The sequence below is a fragment of the Amphiura filiformis genome, chromosome 1 (genome assembly GCF_039555335.1).
Source record: "Amphiura filiformis chromosome 1, Afil_fr2py, whole genome shotgun sequence".
NCBI classification, from domain to species: Eukaryota; Metazoa; Echinodermata; class Ophiuroidea; order Amphilepidida; family Amphiuridae; genus Amphiura; species Amphiura filiformis.
In genome coordinates, this window is record NC_092628.1 from 61,517,039 (window position 1) to 61,530,466 (window position 13,428).

The window sequence follows — 13,428 nt, forward strand, 5'->3', positions numbered from 1 at the left end:
CATCTCACAACATCAGTTAATTTTCTGACTATGTCTGTAATCCACTCGCAGACTTAAACCAGCCACAAAGAACACAAACACACATAGGCATATATTAGCTTATATTGTACTTCATAAGTTCATTTGATATACAATTTGGTCACAAGCTGGTTGTCTTTGACTTAAAATACAGTTCCTTTGTGAGTGTGGATACGATACATGGTACTTGTTTCTTCTGGTCGAAGCCGGGAATTGTACAGTTTGACATGTATTCATAGGCTACGATGTGGTTAACCCGAGTCATCATCTGCTGAATTTCCAGCTCTGTGCCGTGATCAGTTAGTACGCTGAGTATGGCTTGAATAAACCATGCTCCAATTCCTTGATTACGCCAGGAGTAATAACCTGAAAGGAAAATCAGACACATATTTTGAACATATTCAACTTTTAGATCACATCAGCAATTGCGATCTATATAATTTGATAATATGGCTTCATACGAGTATTATATTCTAGGTGTTAGATGCGAATATCCTGATATACTATAAATGGCTTACGTCCACTGCAAGAAATTACAGCACTTTAGGGTCATTTCGTGAATGAAGTTCTGGATTTGGAGACGAAATTTACATGTTGATGCTCAGCAATTAGCATTGCTCGCATTTAAACTGGAACTGGTGGGTATATCGAGTAATAGAGACCCTGTATTGACTTCAAACACTGTCAAGCAATCAATCTTGTGCCACATAATTTTATCATTATATATATACAGCATAATTCAATAATACTTTTATACAATGTTTCGTCTCCAAATCCAGAACCTTCATTTTACGAAACGACCCTTTTCTAAGTACCGTAATTTCTTGCAATGGACATAAGCCATCTAGGACTAATGCATTTCCACCCATTTATTGAAAAGAATATTTTCTGAATAACGTATTAGAGCATTTGAGTCAGTTATGTCATTAATTGAAGCTGAATTTACACTTGATCGTTTGCCTAAGCGACAAGCGATGCGTCATCTTTGTAGTTGCAGATGACAGGTTTTTACCAATTCATTAGAATATTTAAAATACCAAAGTAGTCCCGTGGTCCACATGTTGATTATTTTTTAACTCGCAAACATGGTAAAAGCGATATCGCATTTGCAAAACCGATAATTGTCAATTGAATTCTTTTCTGTAGCATGATCCGGGACGGCATGATCGTGAGTGCACAGTCTCCACATGCCACACTTACACGATATGAGTTAGTAAATATTTTCGTACCTGGGGTGATGAATAGCCAACCAAAAATCTGCTTCAGATGGGATGAGTTGCCTCTTTTCACCAGGATATCCATATATCGCTGCATCTACCTCTTCTGTTCCAATCTCGACGCCACTGTCAAGTTTTTGACCTCGGCAAGCCTGAATCGAATATACAATAATGTTAGTTACTTGATTATGTAATCCACCGGTGCAGCAGTTGAACCCGTGAAAAGACAATCTGAAACCATGCATACGCTAAAAGCATGCATACGTGATGACGATCCCTATTGTATGTGAATTAATGTCATTCTGTCAAGGAGATTTTCAGTCATTCAAAAGATGCTGTGTTAATTACATTACATGAAAGTGAACATACATTTTGACACTCTATTGGATCACAAGAGAGCATGGGCGTATAGCAAGCGGGTGGACAGGGTGGACTAAGTCCATGGGCCCCGCGGCTTCAGGGGCCCCGAGCAAGCGAAAATGAAATAAGGACTGATACAGGAGATGTTATAGAGGGCTCCGCACTGCTCCTTGTCCATGGGCCCGCGAGGCTGTTGCTACGCCCCAGCAAGAGAGCCAACGAACTACAACGGAAAACTTAAGTTTCTGCTTATATACACCATGCAGAACAAGTTCATCAACTACTTCGGAATTGAATCCAGAAGCATGGTGCAAATATCTCATTCGCGGATTAGAAATTAAATAAAAGGCAATGACATTTCCACCACAACCAGTCAACACCGAGATTCTATATGAGCTCAAACAGCCAATCAAAGCATGGCTCCAATTGCAGTAAGGGAAGTAAACACATGCTAGATGCTACTGTTTCGTTCATTCCATTCTCTGAAGGGATGTCCTACTGGCAGAACCACCCAAGCTTCAGTCGAGCAGAGTTGGTTGGCCAGATTATTACGTACCGTGTTTCTATACATACCTGAATGAAGAATATTTTGGGCTTCCCAGCCAATGAAGGGCATTTATCGCCTCGAAAAGGTGTGGTTACCTCTTCCACAGGTATCGTGCCGTCGACGCAATAGAGAAGACCTTCTTCACCGTGAGACATGATGGCGAATAAGAGACAATCAGCATTACTGTGATCCTGCCTGGAAACTGACATGGAAGTAAACAATCATTTTCGTTACCTTAAAGCAATATTATAACATTATCATACAAAATAGATTAGCATTTCTTTGACATAAAATGTTAATTTTACTGTCAGATATATCCCCTTTATTTTTGAGCCGAACAACTACGTCAAAGCAAAGAAAATTGGAATTTACTACCAGCGCGTATGTCGCCAATACGTACCACTCCTTCGGTCATGTTATGGTACGACCCTTTGTTGTGTAGATCACCGTCCCGCACTGTGTGTTATGAACATCGTGTATGCGTTCGACTAATAATTCCATCGTAATAATAAGACGCCGGTTCCGGCGCTTTATTCAAAATATCGGATTTTGACAAAACTACAGCACCTAGAGTCTTGATTTTTGCAGGGTATATTGGTTTAATAAAGTACAATATAATTGTGTAAAACAATGAATTTTAAAAAATCAGTGAGGGCGTCCTCAACAGCAAATGTTATAATATGGCTTTAAGCTGTAGCATATCGCATATGGCATAGGACAAGGGAGCTCAATAGGTTAGGCAATTGGTGTGTTACCGTTTTTAACTTAAAAACGTTCAGAATTTATGGTGTACTGTAGAATAGATTTTCGCTGCATTATACATTGTTATATTACATTGTCCCATTTCACAACTACTGCAGTCCCTACATACGAAGTGCGTGTCCTATAGACATCTTTTACAAACAAACCATCACAGCCAGTATACAGGGCAGTATCCGCTCACAGAGTTAATCAGCAGTAAGTTCCTGTCCAGGAACCTGCTGGCTAGCTCATTTTGCTTCCACCGTGGAGAACAAACTAACATCACTTAGGACTCAAACATGCATCTTAGCACACCAGGGCACAGAGTCCATCGCCTTACAGATTGAGCTAAAATGGAAACCAATACCTATAAGGCGACAAAAACCCTCGGGCCTGACCCAGATTTTCTTGTTCTGTTGTAGGACCTATGCAGTTCAGACTGTTGTTTTGTTTAGTGATTTTTAAGTTTATTTATAAAGCAAATACAAACACAAAACCACTGACCAACCAACCCAACCTGAAAGGTTCATCCGCCCGTAGAACAGGTTTTTTCTTCGCTTAAATGCCGTTTTCAGGTGAAAAAGACTGAGGACTTGGGGAGTTAAAAATATTCAAGAGATCGTTATTGAATTATAACCGAAGCAAATACTCACTGCTATTCAATACCGCTCTGGTCTTCTTAACCGTAAGATCTGTGTGAGCTTGGACAGTAAAACCAAGTTTATCCAAAATCACAACAAGAGAGTCAGCATCTCGTTGGCTTCCACCACGTTTGGACATTCCCGTTATCTTCTGGAAGTTGATGTTGTTGATGATGACTGCCTTACCACGGTCTCTATGCTGCATGTTATAGACATATTTGGATTGTGCATATGTGGTCCGTGGAATTGTGGGTCCTGGTGATGGGACGTTGTTGTTAATTTGATCTTTTTGTGAAGTGCTCTTCCATGACAATTCAGTCAATTCCCTGTGAAACAAAATATATTTTTTATAAATTATTATTGACGTTTAATAAATCGTATCTTGTCGCCCGGTCCAATGTTTAGAGTTAAGAGTAAAAAAATACCTTTAAAAATTGCACAGTAAGACTAAAATACATCAAACTGTACAAGAAGAAAATGCATTGAGAGAACCACAAAAATTGCTACATATACATCAAGCAATCTACAGGGGTTATTTTGTTAAGAAATCCTGGGAATAAGACTTGGAATATGTGGCTGGAAACGTTTACAGAAAGAAAATTGAGAAATATTGTTAGAATTGCGAAATTCACGGCCATTCTTCTCATACTGGAAGGAGGCTAATAGATTTTATAGTCATTTTAGGCACTTAGAACACGTCACAGACTGACAGTACTCCCAGTCCCTTCCTCATTTCACAAGAACATTCATTAAGTCCCCATATAACTCCACCGTACGGCCACAAAACGTCATTATACACTTTTAAAATTTACTTACTTCATTTTCTGAGACAGTATTATTGTAGGATCAATATCTGTGTCATCTTCGCCCTTCGCTAGGGGTGCCTGCTTGGTTTGCAGTGCTCTTCTTGTCGCTGTGTCATCTTCACCCTTCGTTAGGGGCACCTGCTTGGTTTGTCGTGATCTCCTTGTCGCTGCGGCATCGACACTGTCACCAGACTGACTAGCACTTGCGACGATATCATCATTGTCGTCCGTTTGGGCAAGAGGTACCACTGTGGTCTTCTCGTCTGTGCCTGTAAGTACTTGGGTGGACGACATCTCTGTATTCATGATATTGGTACAAAGTGTTAGTAAATAAATATATAAATGCTATTTAAAAAGGGAATTATTATAAGGCTGCCGACTTTTTAAGTTCATGTTTCATCATTGTCATTTGTTTCAGATGATACTGACTGAAGCACCACCTTCACTAGCATACAGGAGTAACATGTTGCTCACAGAACCCCGACTGTATCCCGCCCGTGACAGTCTACTTCATTGCTAGAGCAAAGGCATTTAAGTATTGGGCCCAGCATGGTCCCTTGTGGAACTCTACAAGTGAGTTATATCAGTTGTAATGTAAACCTATGTAATTTCGGACATGTTAGAATAAAAAGTCACTGTTCATTGATATTTACAATCGTATGACAAAACAGGCAAAACTAGTAACTTTTCACACAAGATTTGTAATTAATTTTGAAAGAGAATTGGTCATTGCTCATTAAAATGAAGCTATATAGTATATGGACAATAAAAGTATGCTCTTTCATTAATGACATAAAATCTGAAAAATATTGCAAGGATCACTTGAGGTTTTGACTTTTAAAACCTACATTTTGATCAAAAATGGTGCTTGAATTGGTCGTTTTCAACAGATTTACCACATTCGTCTTGCTACAAACACTGAATTGCATTATCTGTTGCCGTGATGAAAAAAAGTGTTTTTAGGGGGAAGCCTTAGCTTTCGTTCGATATAAAAAACTTTCTGATTGGATGAAGGGAAGATTTGGGGTTTTGACAAAAACCAATCACATATGCCATATTTCTCACTAGTCACCAGCTAGAAACTCACACAGCTCTTACGATGCTATGCACTCAACTGTGTAGAGACAATTCACTGCTTGCTTGGAAGCTCTTAGACAAAATTGTGTGCTCATGTGTATCGAGATGGAAACTGTGCAGGGGTGCGTATATAAGAGAATCGTTTTGTAGCCAAACCTTTCCATTATGTCTTCAAACTTTACAATCATTAGGCCTACAATATAGTACTAAACTAAAACTTACCATTAAAATATTTGTTGGAAGCAGTACCAGGAATATAAGACATCAAAACAGTTGCTGTAAGAGTAGACATATCTACGGCTCTCTATTGGGTAACTTAAACAAATCTACTGCGGTATTAAACCCTGTTGCTGTTGTAGAATTGAGATGTGTACAAATATAGGCCTATGTAAATCTTTAAAATATCACCAGTCGTATTCAAGAACGGTTCAAATGAATAATAAGCAAAATCCCGTTGTTTTTATACACATCAAAAAACTTACCGTGTTTAATTAAATATGCGTCATAGGACTATTTCATCCAATTAGTCTATCGTCATTCAGTGTGTACAGAGCTATGAAGATTCGCTGAACGCCGGACACGGAGAGATAGGTCTTTATCGTCATGTGGTGTCAATAGTCCAAATTTCAATTACAGTACTTTAATAATCCCTCACTAATCAAATAAATAATCTGTTTGCAAACAATCATTTCTAGAAATTCCTGAATGACAAGCTGTGATGATTGTGCAATACGAGGATGGGGAATCGATTTGTTTGTTTGGTAGAATATTAAACCAAACACGACCCTCATTCACTGTCTCTAGAACACAGAGCTTTGCGAAGATCTTGTCTATTCTCTGTCAGTCATCCACTCATCCTGTTAAATCAGAGAGGAAGAACTTCTCTGATTAAAGCCATAATGTACGATCTTTTATTATGAAATTGGTTAATTTTTTTCAAACCTGATTTTTTGGTATATTTGTTATGTTTACACATGTCCCAACTTGCACCTAAATGGAATCAGCCAAATTTGTTGTGTTTGTAGGTCAACAGAGCAAAGTTCAACATAATGTCATAATTCAAATAATTATGACATTATGTCCTCCTATAGAAGTGCGCGTTAAATGGCCAATATAACCAGCAGGGTTTCTTTCACTTTACCTTGTTATTTCAGCTCAGTAATCCTTCCTGATAATTATTACTTGTATTATTCAGCATTTTGAGTATTATAATAACAAATTTAAAAATTTGAAGGAAATCGTACATTAAGGCTTTAATCTCATACGGTACATAGGGACACTATTATTATACCGGTGTCCCCAAAAAAGGTCATGTAGATTTTTGAAAATAATCTAAGTTAATGTTAACCAATATAAATATCCTTTTCATGACATAATCTATGTACCCTCTACTAGTACCCCTGTGAATGTCAAGTTCACAACATACGTACTTAGCCCGCATTCCACGTATTCCTGAGCAAGCTCTTTACCTGACATACCGTAATGCAACACGAGGTTCATCATACCGCCGTTACAGCCACCGTGCATTTGGCGGGGCACTTGAGTAGGCCCAGCCACTGCATGGCTGAGATGCAGTATTTTATTCTGATAAATAAAGAATAAAACTTATTCAGTTTTATTTCAAGAGTTCAGTCAGAAATGTAAAAACAAACAGCAGCGATTTCAAGTCAACAAAATCCAAACATGGCCTAAATGCAAAAGATTGTTATTCATTTCACTATGTTGATAACATGAGATACAGCGTGCAGAATTGCTTTCACCAAAAATGTGTTCTTCTCTAATGACCACCTAACCACAAAGAGTCAAGAAGTTCTAAAACTGATTTATTTTTAGTGTGCAATAGTCTATTTTTCAATATGTTTCTTTTGTTCAATAAGTTCAACAATGAAAAATAAGAGAAACATAAAAGGTAATAGGGCCCTAAAGAAAAATCTGAAAACTAAGCTGTGCGTGTGTTCAACTTTTGTTGTGCGATATTTTGATGATGGTTTGCTACTCTTGACACCCTGTCATCTTGCGCTCATAAGTTAAGTTGCTTTTAAGGTACGGAATTGAAACTTAGCTAACAGTTACAAGAAGGAACAAAAAATAATATCTGAAAAAAACTGACATTGTTTTGTTGTACCATCACAAAATGCGGTTCATTTCTACATGTAACCTGTTTATGGGACACCTTGTAATTTGAAACAATAATGCGAATGCTGTTATGATAAATTGGAAAGCCAGCGAGGGAAAATTTCAGCCAATCATCACAATTGTTCTTTATAACGCTGACATGTAAGGCTTTAACGCATATCGAATCAATTTCGAATGATGTAAATCAAATTTCATGATATAAAACCTACAAGCAATAAAATTAAAATTTAACCATACTCTAAACATCACAATTAAAATTCGACATAAAGTGCAAATAAAGAAGGCTCTATTTCCTAGGACCATGTAGTTCTCCTTCATTTCTGATGAAGTCTCTCTCAAGTCTCATATTCGTTGGGCTCTAATCCAATGTAATCTAAAGCCATGATTTCTCCATGATACGGAAAACGGAAAAATTCACGGGATTCGGTGTTTGCTCACGGAAATTTGAAAATGCCACAAAATAGTGAAATAGTATCTAACTTTTGTGTTGATTTGCAAAGAAAACAAAGAAAAGTGATAATTTAGCAGTAATCAACCATTAAACAATCCATTCTAGCATTAATTCTAGGCCTACGATGCAACTCGGGGAGACTACAGTAAAACGGTACGTATAATTATACAAGACAAATACACTTTTAAAACATGCTTGTATTCACTTTTCAGTGCTTTATAATGTAACACGGAAAATCACGGAATCGTCCAATAATTTGTAACACGGAATTTAAATTTTGTAACACGGAATTATTATCCCTCCCTGGTAAGCCAGCGAGGGAAAATACGAATAAGACCATAATTAGACGAAGTGTCCTTTCAAAACCAAAACGTGAATGACTCACTATTAAGTAAGATTTGCATGTAGTCCAACCAAATCTATGAGATGCTTTTGGAATTTGCAGGAGAGCATTAAATAGCTCTTCTGGAGCCTTTAAGGCATGTAAGGAGAGCTGTTAAGTGTTTAGAGCATTTACAATAGAATGTAAGGAGAGAATGGTCAACTTACTCGAGCTAAAAATCACTCTCCTAGATCAGATTTAAAGAGAGCAGTAGAGAGCGGTTGCTCTCGCTCTCCTCAAAAGATAGCCCCTGTCCCACCTCATATAATTAGGCCTACATGTAGTCTACCTGACATTTACTATGTCAAGTTGAGCATCATTGTCTTCATTAGTCTTCACAACAATTACAATTGTTTTTTAGTTATGTTGGGGTGTACGGATTTGATAGGCCTATGTGTTTATTTGTGTCTCGATATCACCTCTGACGTGATGCGGGATCCCGCTTTGTCAAAGGGCAAAATTTAATCAGCATTTTAATAAAGAGTACGAAATTTCACGAAAATCAAATATAAATAAAATTGTAGCGACAATTACAATTAGTTAGCCTATATGTTTGTCTACAGTTTGACAGTTTTGGATATACGGGTTTGTGTACGTGTGCTTATTTGTATCCCGATTTGTGCAGACAAATAAAGACAAGGATGCTCAACTTGACCGGTCCCCCGCGGTAGACTGCATGTAATTATATGAGGTGGACAGCCGGGGAACATCTCATATGGAGGAGGGGGCACCGACCATGATTGGAGGGGACACCGAGTCTGATGGGGGGCACAAGCCGTTTTTCGTCAATTTTCCTGTGGGATTTTCAAATCGATTTGGGCATGTGCCCCCCCTCCCTGTGTCCCTAAAACGCTACGCCACTGTTCAACGATGCGCTCTCTTTGAAATTATGCCCGTATGGCAAGATATGTTGCATTCGATTACACTATCTATGCCTATAAGTAAAGATCTGATGTACTTTTATAATTGCGCCGAATGACTGATTTATTGAATACTTTACTTAAGCATGTTGAGATAATTCAGATAAACATCTGTATCCGGATATGTATAATTTCAAGTTTAACTGAATGCGTTCATCATGATTAATTAGGCCTAAATATTTAAAATTTCCCCGGAAAATTTCAAATCGACTATGTAATGGTTTACCCCAGGAATGGATACTCCTAATACTAGTAATTTAAATGTCCGTCTAGCTTGAAGAGGAATTTCACATGAAGAATCATGAACTTTGTACTTAATTAATAAACATGCAATCTGCGATCCACTTATTATCGGTAGGCCCTACGTGATAAATACTTCGTACAAATCATCAAAATAAATATAAATAAATGTATACTGCACAAATGCTGAGGTAGGCTACCATATTAGTATACACACTAGCTCACACTTGTGATTCCATACACACCAACTTCCGTGGTACCGCCGAAAGGCGGATAGAATGATGTTAGATAGGCATATTATTTAATCAAGCATGAATCAGTGAAGTAATATGATATCGGGATATTGATTATTTATGATCCTGAAAATAAAAGGAATTTTACCTTTTTACACAGTAAAATCCGGCTTGTGGAAATAACCAAAGTGTAGTCTGTTCGGAAGTCGTAACTGATTTCTACTGCATGTTGTCAATTATGTTAGGCCTACACAGCAAAGATTTATTATGAGGTCATCAGGATTAAATTACAAGTAGGCCTACGTTGAAGTTGATGTTATCGAATATCTTTTCTGATAGTCTTCGAATCGCAGATATGATTTATAATCTTCGTGGTCGAGTCAGTCGCTATGCTTATACAGAACTTACAGAAGTATTGATTTGGTGATGTGCTCCCCTAAGGACATCGGCAATAATGGGGTGAGGCAAGTAAGTGAGTTTTTAAATAACAAGCACTTTAGGGAAACTAAACGTTTATTGCAAAATTACTCGCTACCCTCGCATTATATTATCTAAATATCTAGACCATAATAAAGTTTGAAAATTGGCCCAAAATTTTGTCATGTGCAAAAACAGGGGGCATTTTTGGCAGAACGAGAGGGGGACACGCAATTTTGGCAGGCCGTTTGGAAATTTTTACCCCTGGGCTAGTAATTACTGCACAGCCCCTAATTACAACATAATTTTGTTCACTTCAAAGCATTTCTATGAGGTCCCCAGAATTCAGAACACCATAATATACGTCCTAAAAAATCCCCTTGATCGAAAGTGGTGAAATTGGCATAAAACCAAAACGGCCAATTATGCATGGGTCAAATTTAAAAGTTGAACATTTGACCTTTTTGCCTTTAAGTAGAAAACTTTATTTTTTTTTATGTCTGAACTATGCAAGGCATTAACAGCTGCTATCGGTATGTTAGCGCTGATGGGTTGGCGCCAAGATAGTTGTTAACCTCCCGTTTGAAGCTCAACCGATTCTGGTTAGAGGTAATTGGACCAGGTAGAGCATTCCAAAGGTGAGCTGAGGATGGAAGGAATGACCTCTGGTGGCTGACCAGGTTGGATCTTGAGATTTTGACAGCTTGGTCGTGGGATCTGACAGAACGCCGCAGACGAGGATCAATAATCATATGATCTGGTAACAGATGTTGAAGGATCAACATCTGTTATCAGATGCAAATTAAGGCCAAAAATGCATACTTTTAGTGTACCAGTTATCTTGATATCAGAGATTGATCAAATCTTACTTTTCGTGAATCCTTTAGAGGGATGTAATATTTATGAGGGGGGGGGTAAATTTGCAGCATTCCAAACCACCACCCCCTTACACACCAAATTTTTGGGATACCAAACATTCCATTCCTAGACGATGACGATGTGCTCCTAATCATAGTGCAAAAAGTTTACAATATGCTTGCATATTTGTGATGCCATCAAGCAAAATCAGTTGCAACTCGGTAATATTGATTTTGAGATATAGCCAAACAAAGACAAAATTTTCTTTTGTTTCCTTTTGTTTTGGAAACTCTTTAATTGCTTTGGAACTGGTTGTTCAATTTCAATGCGGTTTTCTGCAAAATGCAGCTTTGCAAATGCTGTTTACTGTCCTATAAGAAACTGAAAATTATTATTTCCGTGACTTTACTGCATTAGACCCGAGACCTGCCTATACACAGGTTTGCGTGTGATATAAAATTGGATCAATTGAGCCCATATTTATTGGTCGAGCTATAAGTTTTAAAATATTGGAGGAGACGTAGTCGAGTCCAATATTTTAAAACTGATAGCGAGACCAATAAATACTGGGCGTAAAGCATCCAATTTTATCATTATTAATTATGTTTAGGATTCAATATTTTCACACACATGGACTCATCAAAACATAATGACATAAATTGTTCGCACACATTTTCCTACCAATTTGCTTTGGCTGTCTTGAGTCGTGTGATTTTTTTTGGAGTAGAAAAGAGTGAAAATCAATGGGGGATTATTAAAAAGTTTTATTTGACCAGTTTCTAGTGAACGAATACATCTAAGTGTATCAAGAATACTCGGGCGTGTACAATGTGTCTCTCCTTATCCTGACCTGTTTGCATTATGTACATCATTTTCTTGTTCACTCTTCTGTTATGTGGGCCTGAAAAACCTGGAAAAAATAAATGTACAGACTACGGGTGTTATCCTTTCGCGTTAAATATTTTATTATTAAATAAACAATAATTATGTGCACACAAAGCATGTATACTTCAATGCTAAGATAAAATCCTGATAATCTGTTCTTGCCCAACCCTTAAAAAAAATAACATGCTCTCAAAACATACAATAACTTAAAACAATGGACTAATTCTGAAACAAGGTTAGGTTTCACTGAATATTCATAAAAGAGACATGACTAATTATTACGAGTTGTTATTCAATTATACCACAAAGAGTACTAAATGTGCAGTGATCTAACCAGGATTTTAGTGTGAGGGGGCAAAGCCACATTTTCGTCCCTATTTGTTAATTTTTTGTCCATTTTTAGTCACTTTACTTTTTACCGTCACCATTTTATCCCTGAAAATTTTCTGTGGAGGGCTCCCCCTCGGGCTATGCCACTGCAAAATGTGGTAGATGTTCAATGCAACCTGATTACTCTAGAAACATTGTATGCTAGTCTCTGCTAACCAAAATCATGCTGTATGGAATTAAGCACATCAAGTAATAACAAATACTTGTGTGCGGCTAGACAATAAAATTGTTACATCCAACATGAACATCAATGCAAATTAAGTACTTTTAAAGTATAGAAAGTTTTTTATAATTAACTTTTCATGCTTTTAAATTTGTTAACCATTTCACCTGTTTTTAAACAATGTGATTGAAGGCTTCCTTACAATGATCTATACACAACAGAAATATATTTGTGGATTGCTTTTGTCATGGTAGCTGCTGTAACACACAAAAAGCATAACAATATGTGGCCAAAGGTCCACTTTTAGAGTTCCATTTTGCTTCACGATTAGGTCATAGCAGTTCTTGAAATGGGCAATTCCAAGCAACATCATCCCGCAACACGAAGTTTGCAATGAATTCTTTTTAATGCAGCAGCCAATTAGGTAGGTGAATAGCATAATGGAAACTATTTTTGGTAAGTGAAAGATTAAGGTGAGAGAAACTTTTCCAAACGACCCTAATTTGCATATGCAAACTTCGCGTTGCGGAATGATGCTTGGAATTGCCCAAATATCCATTCAAGTACAGAGGGAATTAATGTGCATGACCCATCCACTTTGTAACAGAACCTGCAATCCACTTCTATCAAAATCAAAATACAAGAAAATGACACCATTTTAAAAATGACTTCATAACTAGACCAATTGGTGATACTAATACTTTTGTTGTTTGTTTGGCCCAAATATTTTACTTGATGTATTGTCCTTTTTAGATGTATTGTCCTTTTTAAATGACTTACTTAAAAACAATTCAATTTAGGTTGGTTTCAGCTCCTTGTATTTTGCATTTTTGGTACAATATTATGTCCATATACAATGTATTTTTAGAAAATTTCATGGGTTCCTTGTTGATTACATGGAACACATATTAACTGTTTTTAAGTTAATTTATACATAGTTTTTGCT

The 13,428-nt window shown here is 37.2% G+C and overlaps 1 protein-coding gene across 1 annotated transcript; it reads right to left on the minus strand.

The window, feature by feature from the left end:
• Positions 1-365: 365 nt before the first annotated feature.
• On the minus strand, positions 366-5,774 carry LOC140162070 (caspase-7-like). Its single transcript, XM_072185363.1, has 6 exons — positions 5,630-5,774; positions 4,341-4,626; positions 3,537-3,850; positions 2,169-2,344; positions 1,248-1,387; positions 366-384 (listed from the first exon to the last, which is right to left on the minus strand). Exons 1-6 carry the CDS (start codon positions 5,697-5,699, stop codon positions 366-368), a joined length of 1,005 nt encoding a protein of 334 aa, XP_072041464.1. The 5' UTR covers positions 5,700-5,774.
• Positions 5,775-13,428: the final 7,654 nt, after the last annotated feature.

Coding starts and splice junctions, on each gene's coding strand:
- LOC140162070 (XM_072185363.1), bottom strand. CDS start 5,699: ATGTCTACTCTTACAGCAACTGTTTTGATGTCTTATATTCCTGGTACT. Junction 4,627..5,629: donor TTCCAACAAATATTTTAATG/GTAAGTTTTAGT, acceptor TCATGAATACAG/AGATGTCGTCCACCCAAGTA. Junction 2,345..3,536: donor CAGAGCGGTATTGAATAGCA/GTGAGTATTTGC, acceptor CTTCCATGTCAG/TTTCCAGGCAGGATCACAGT.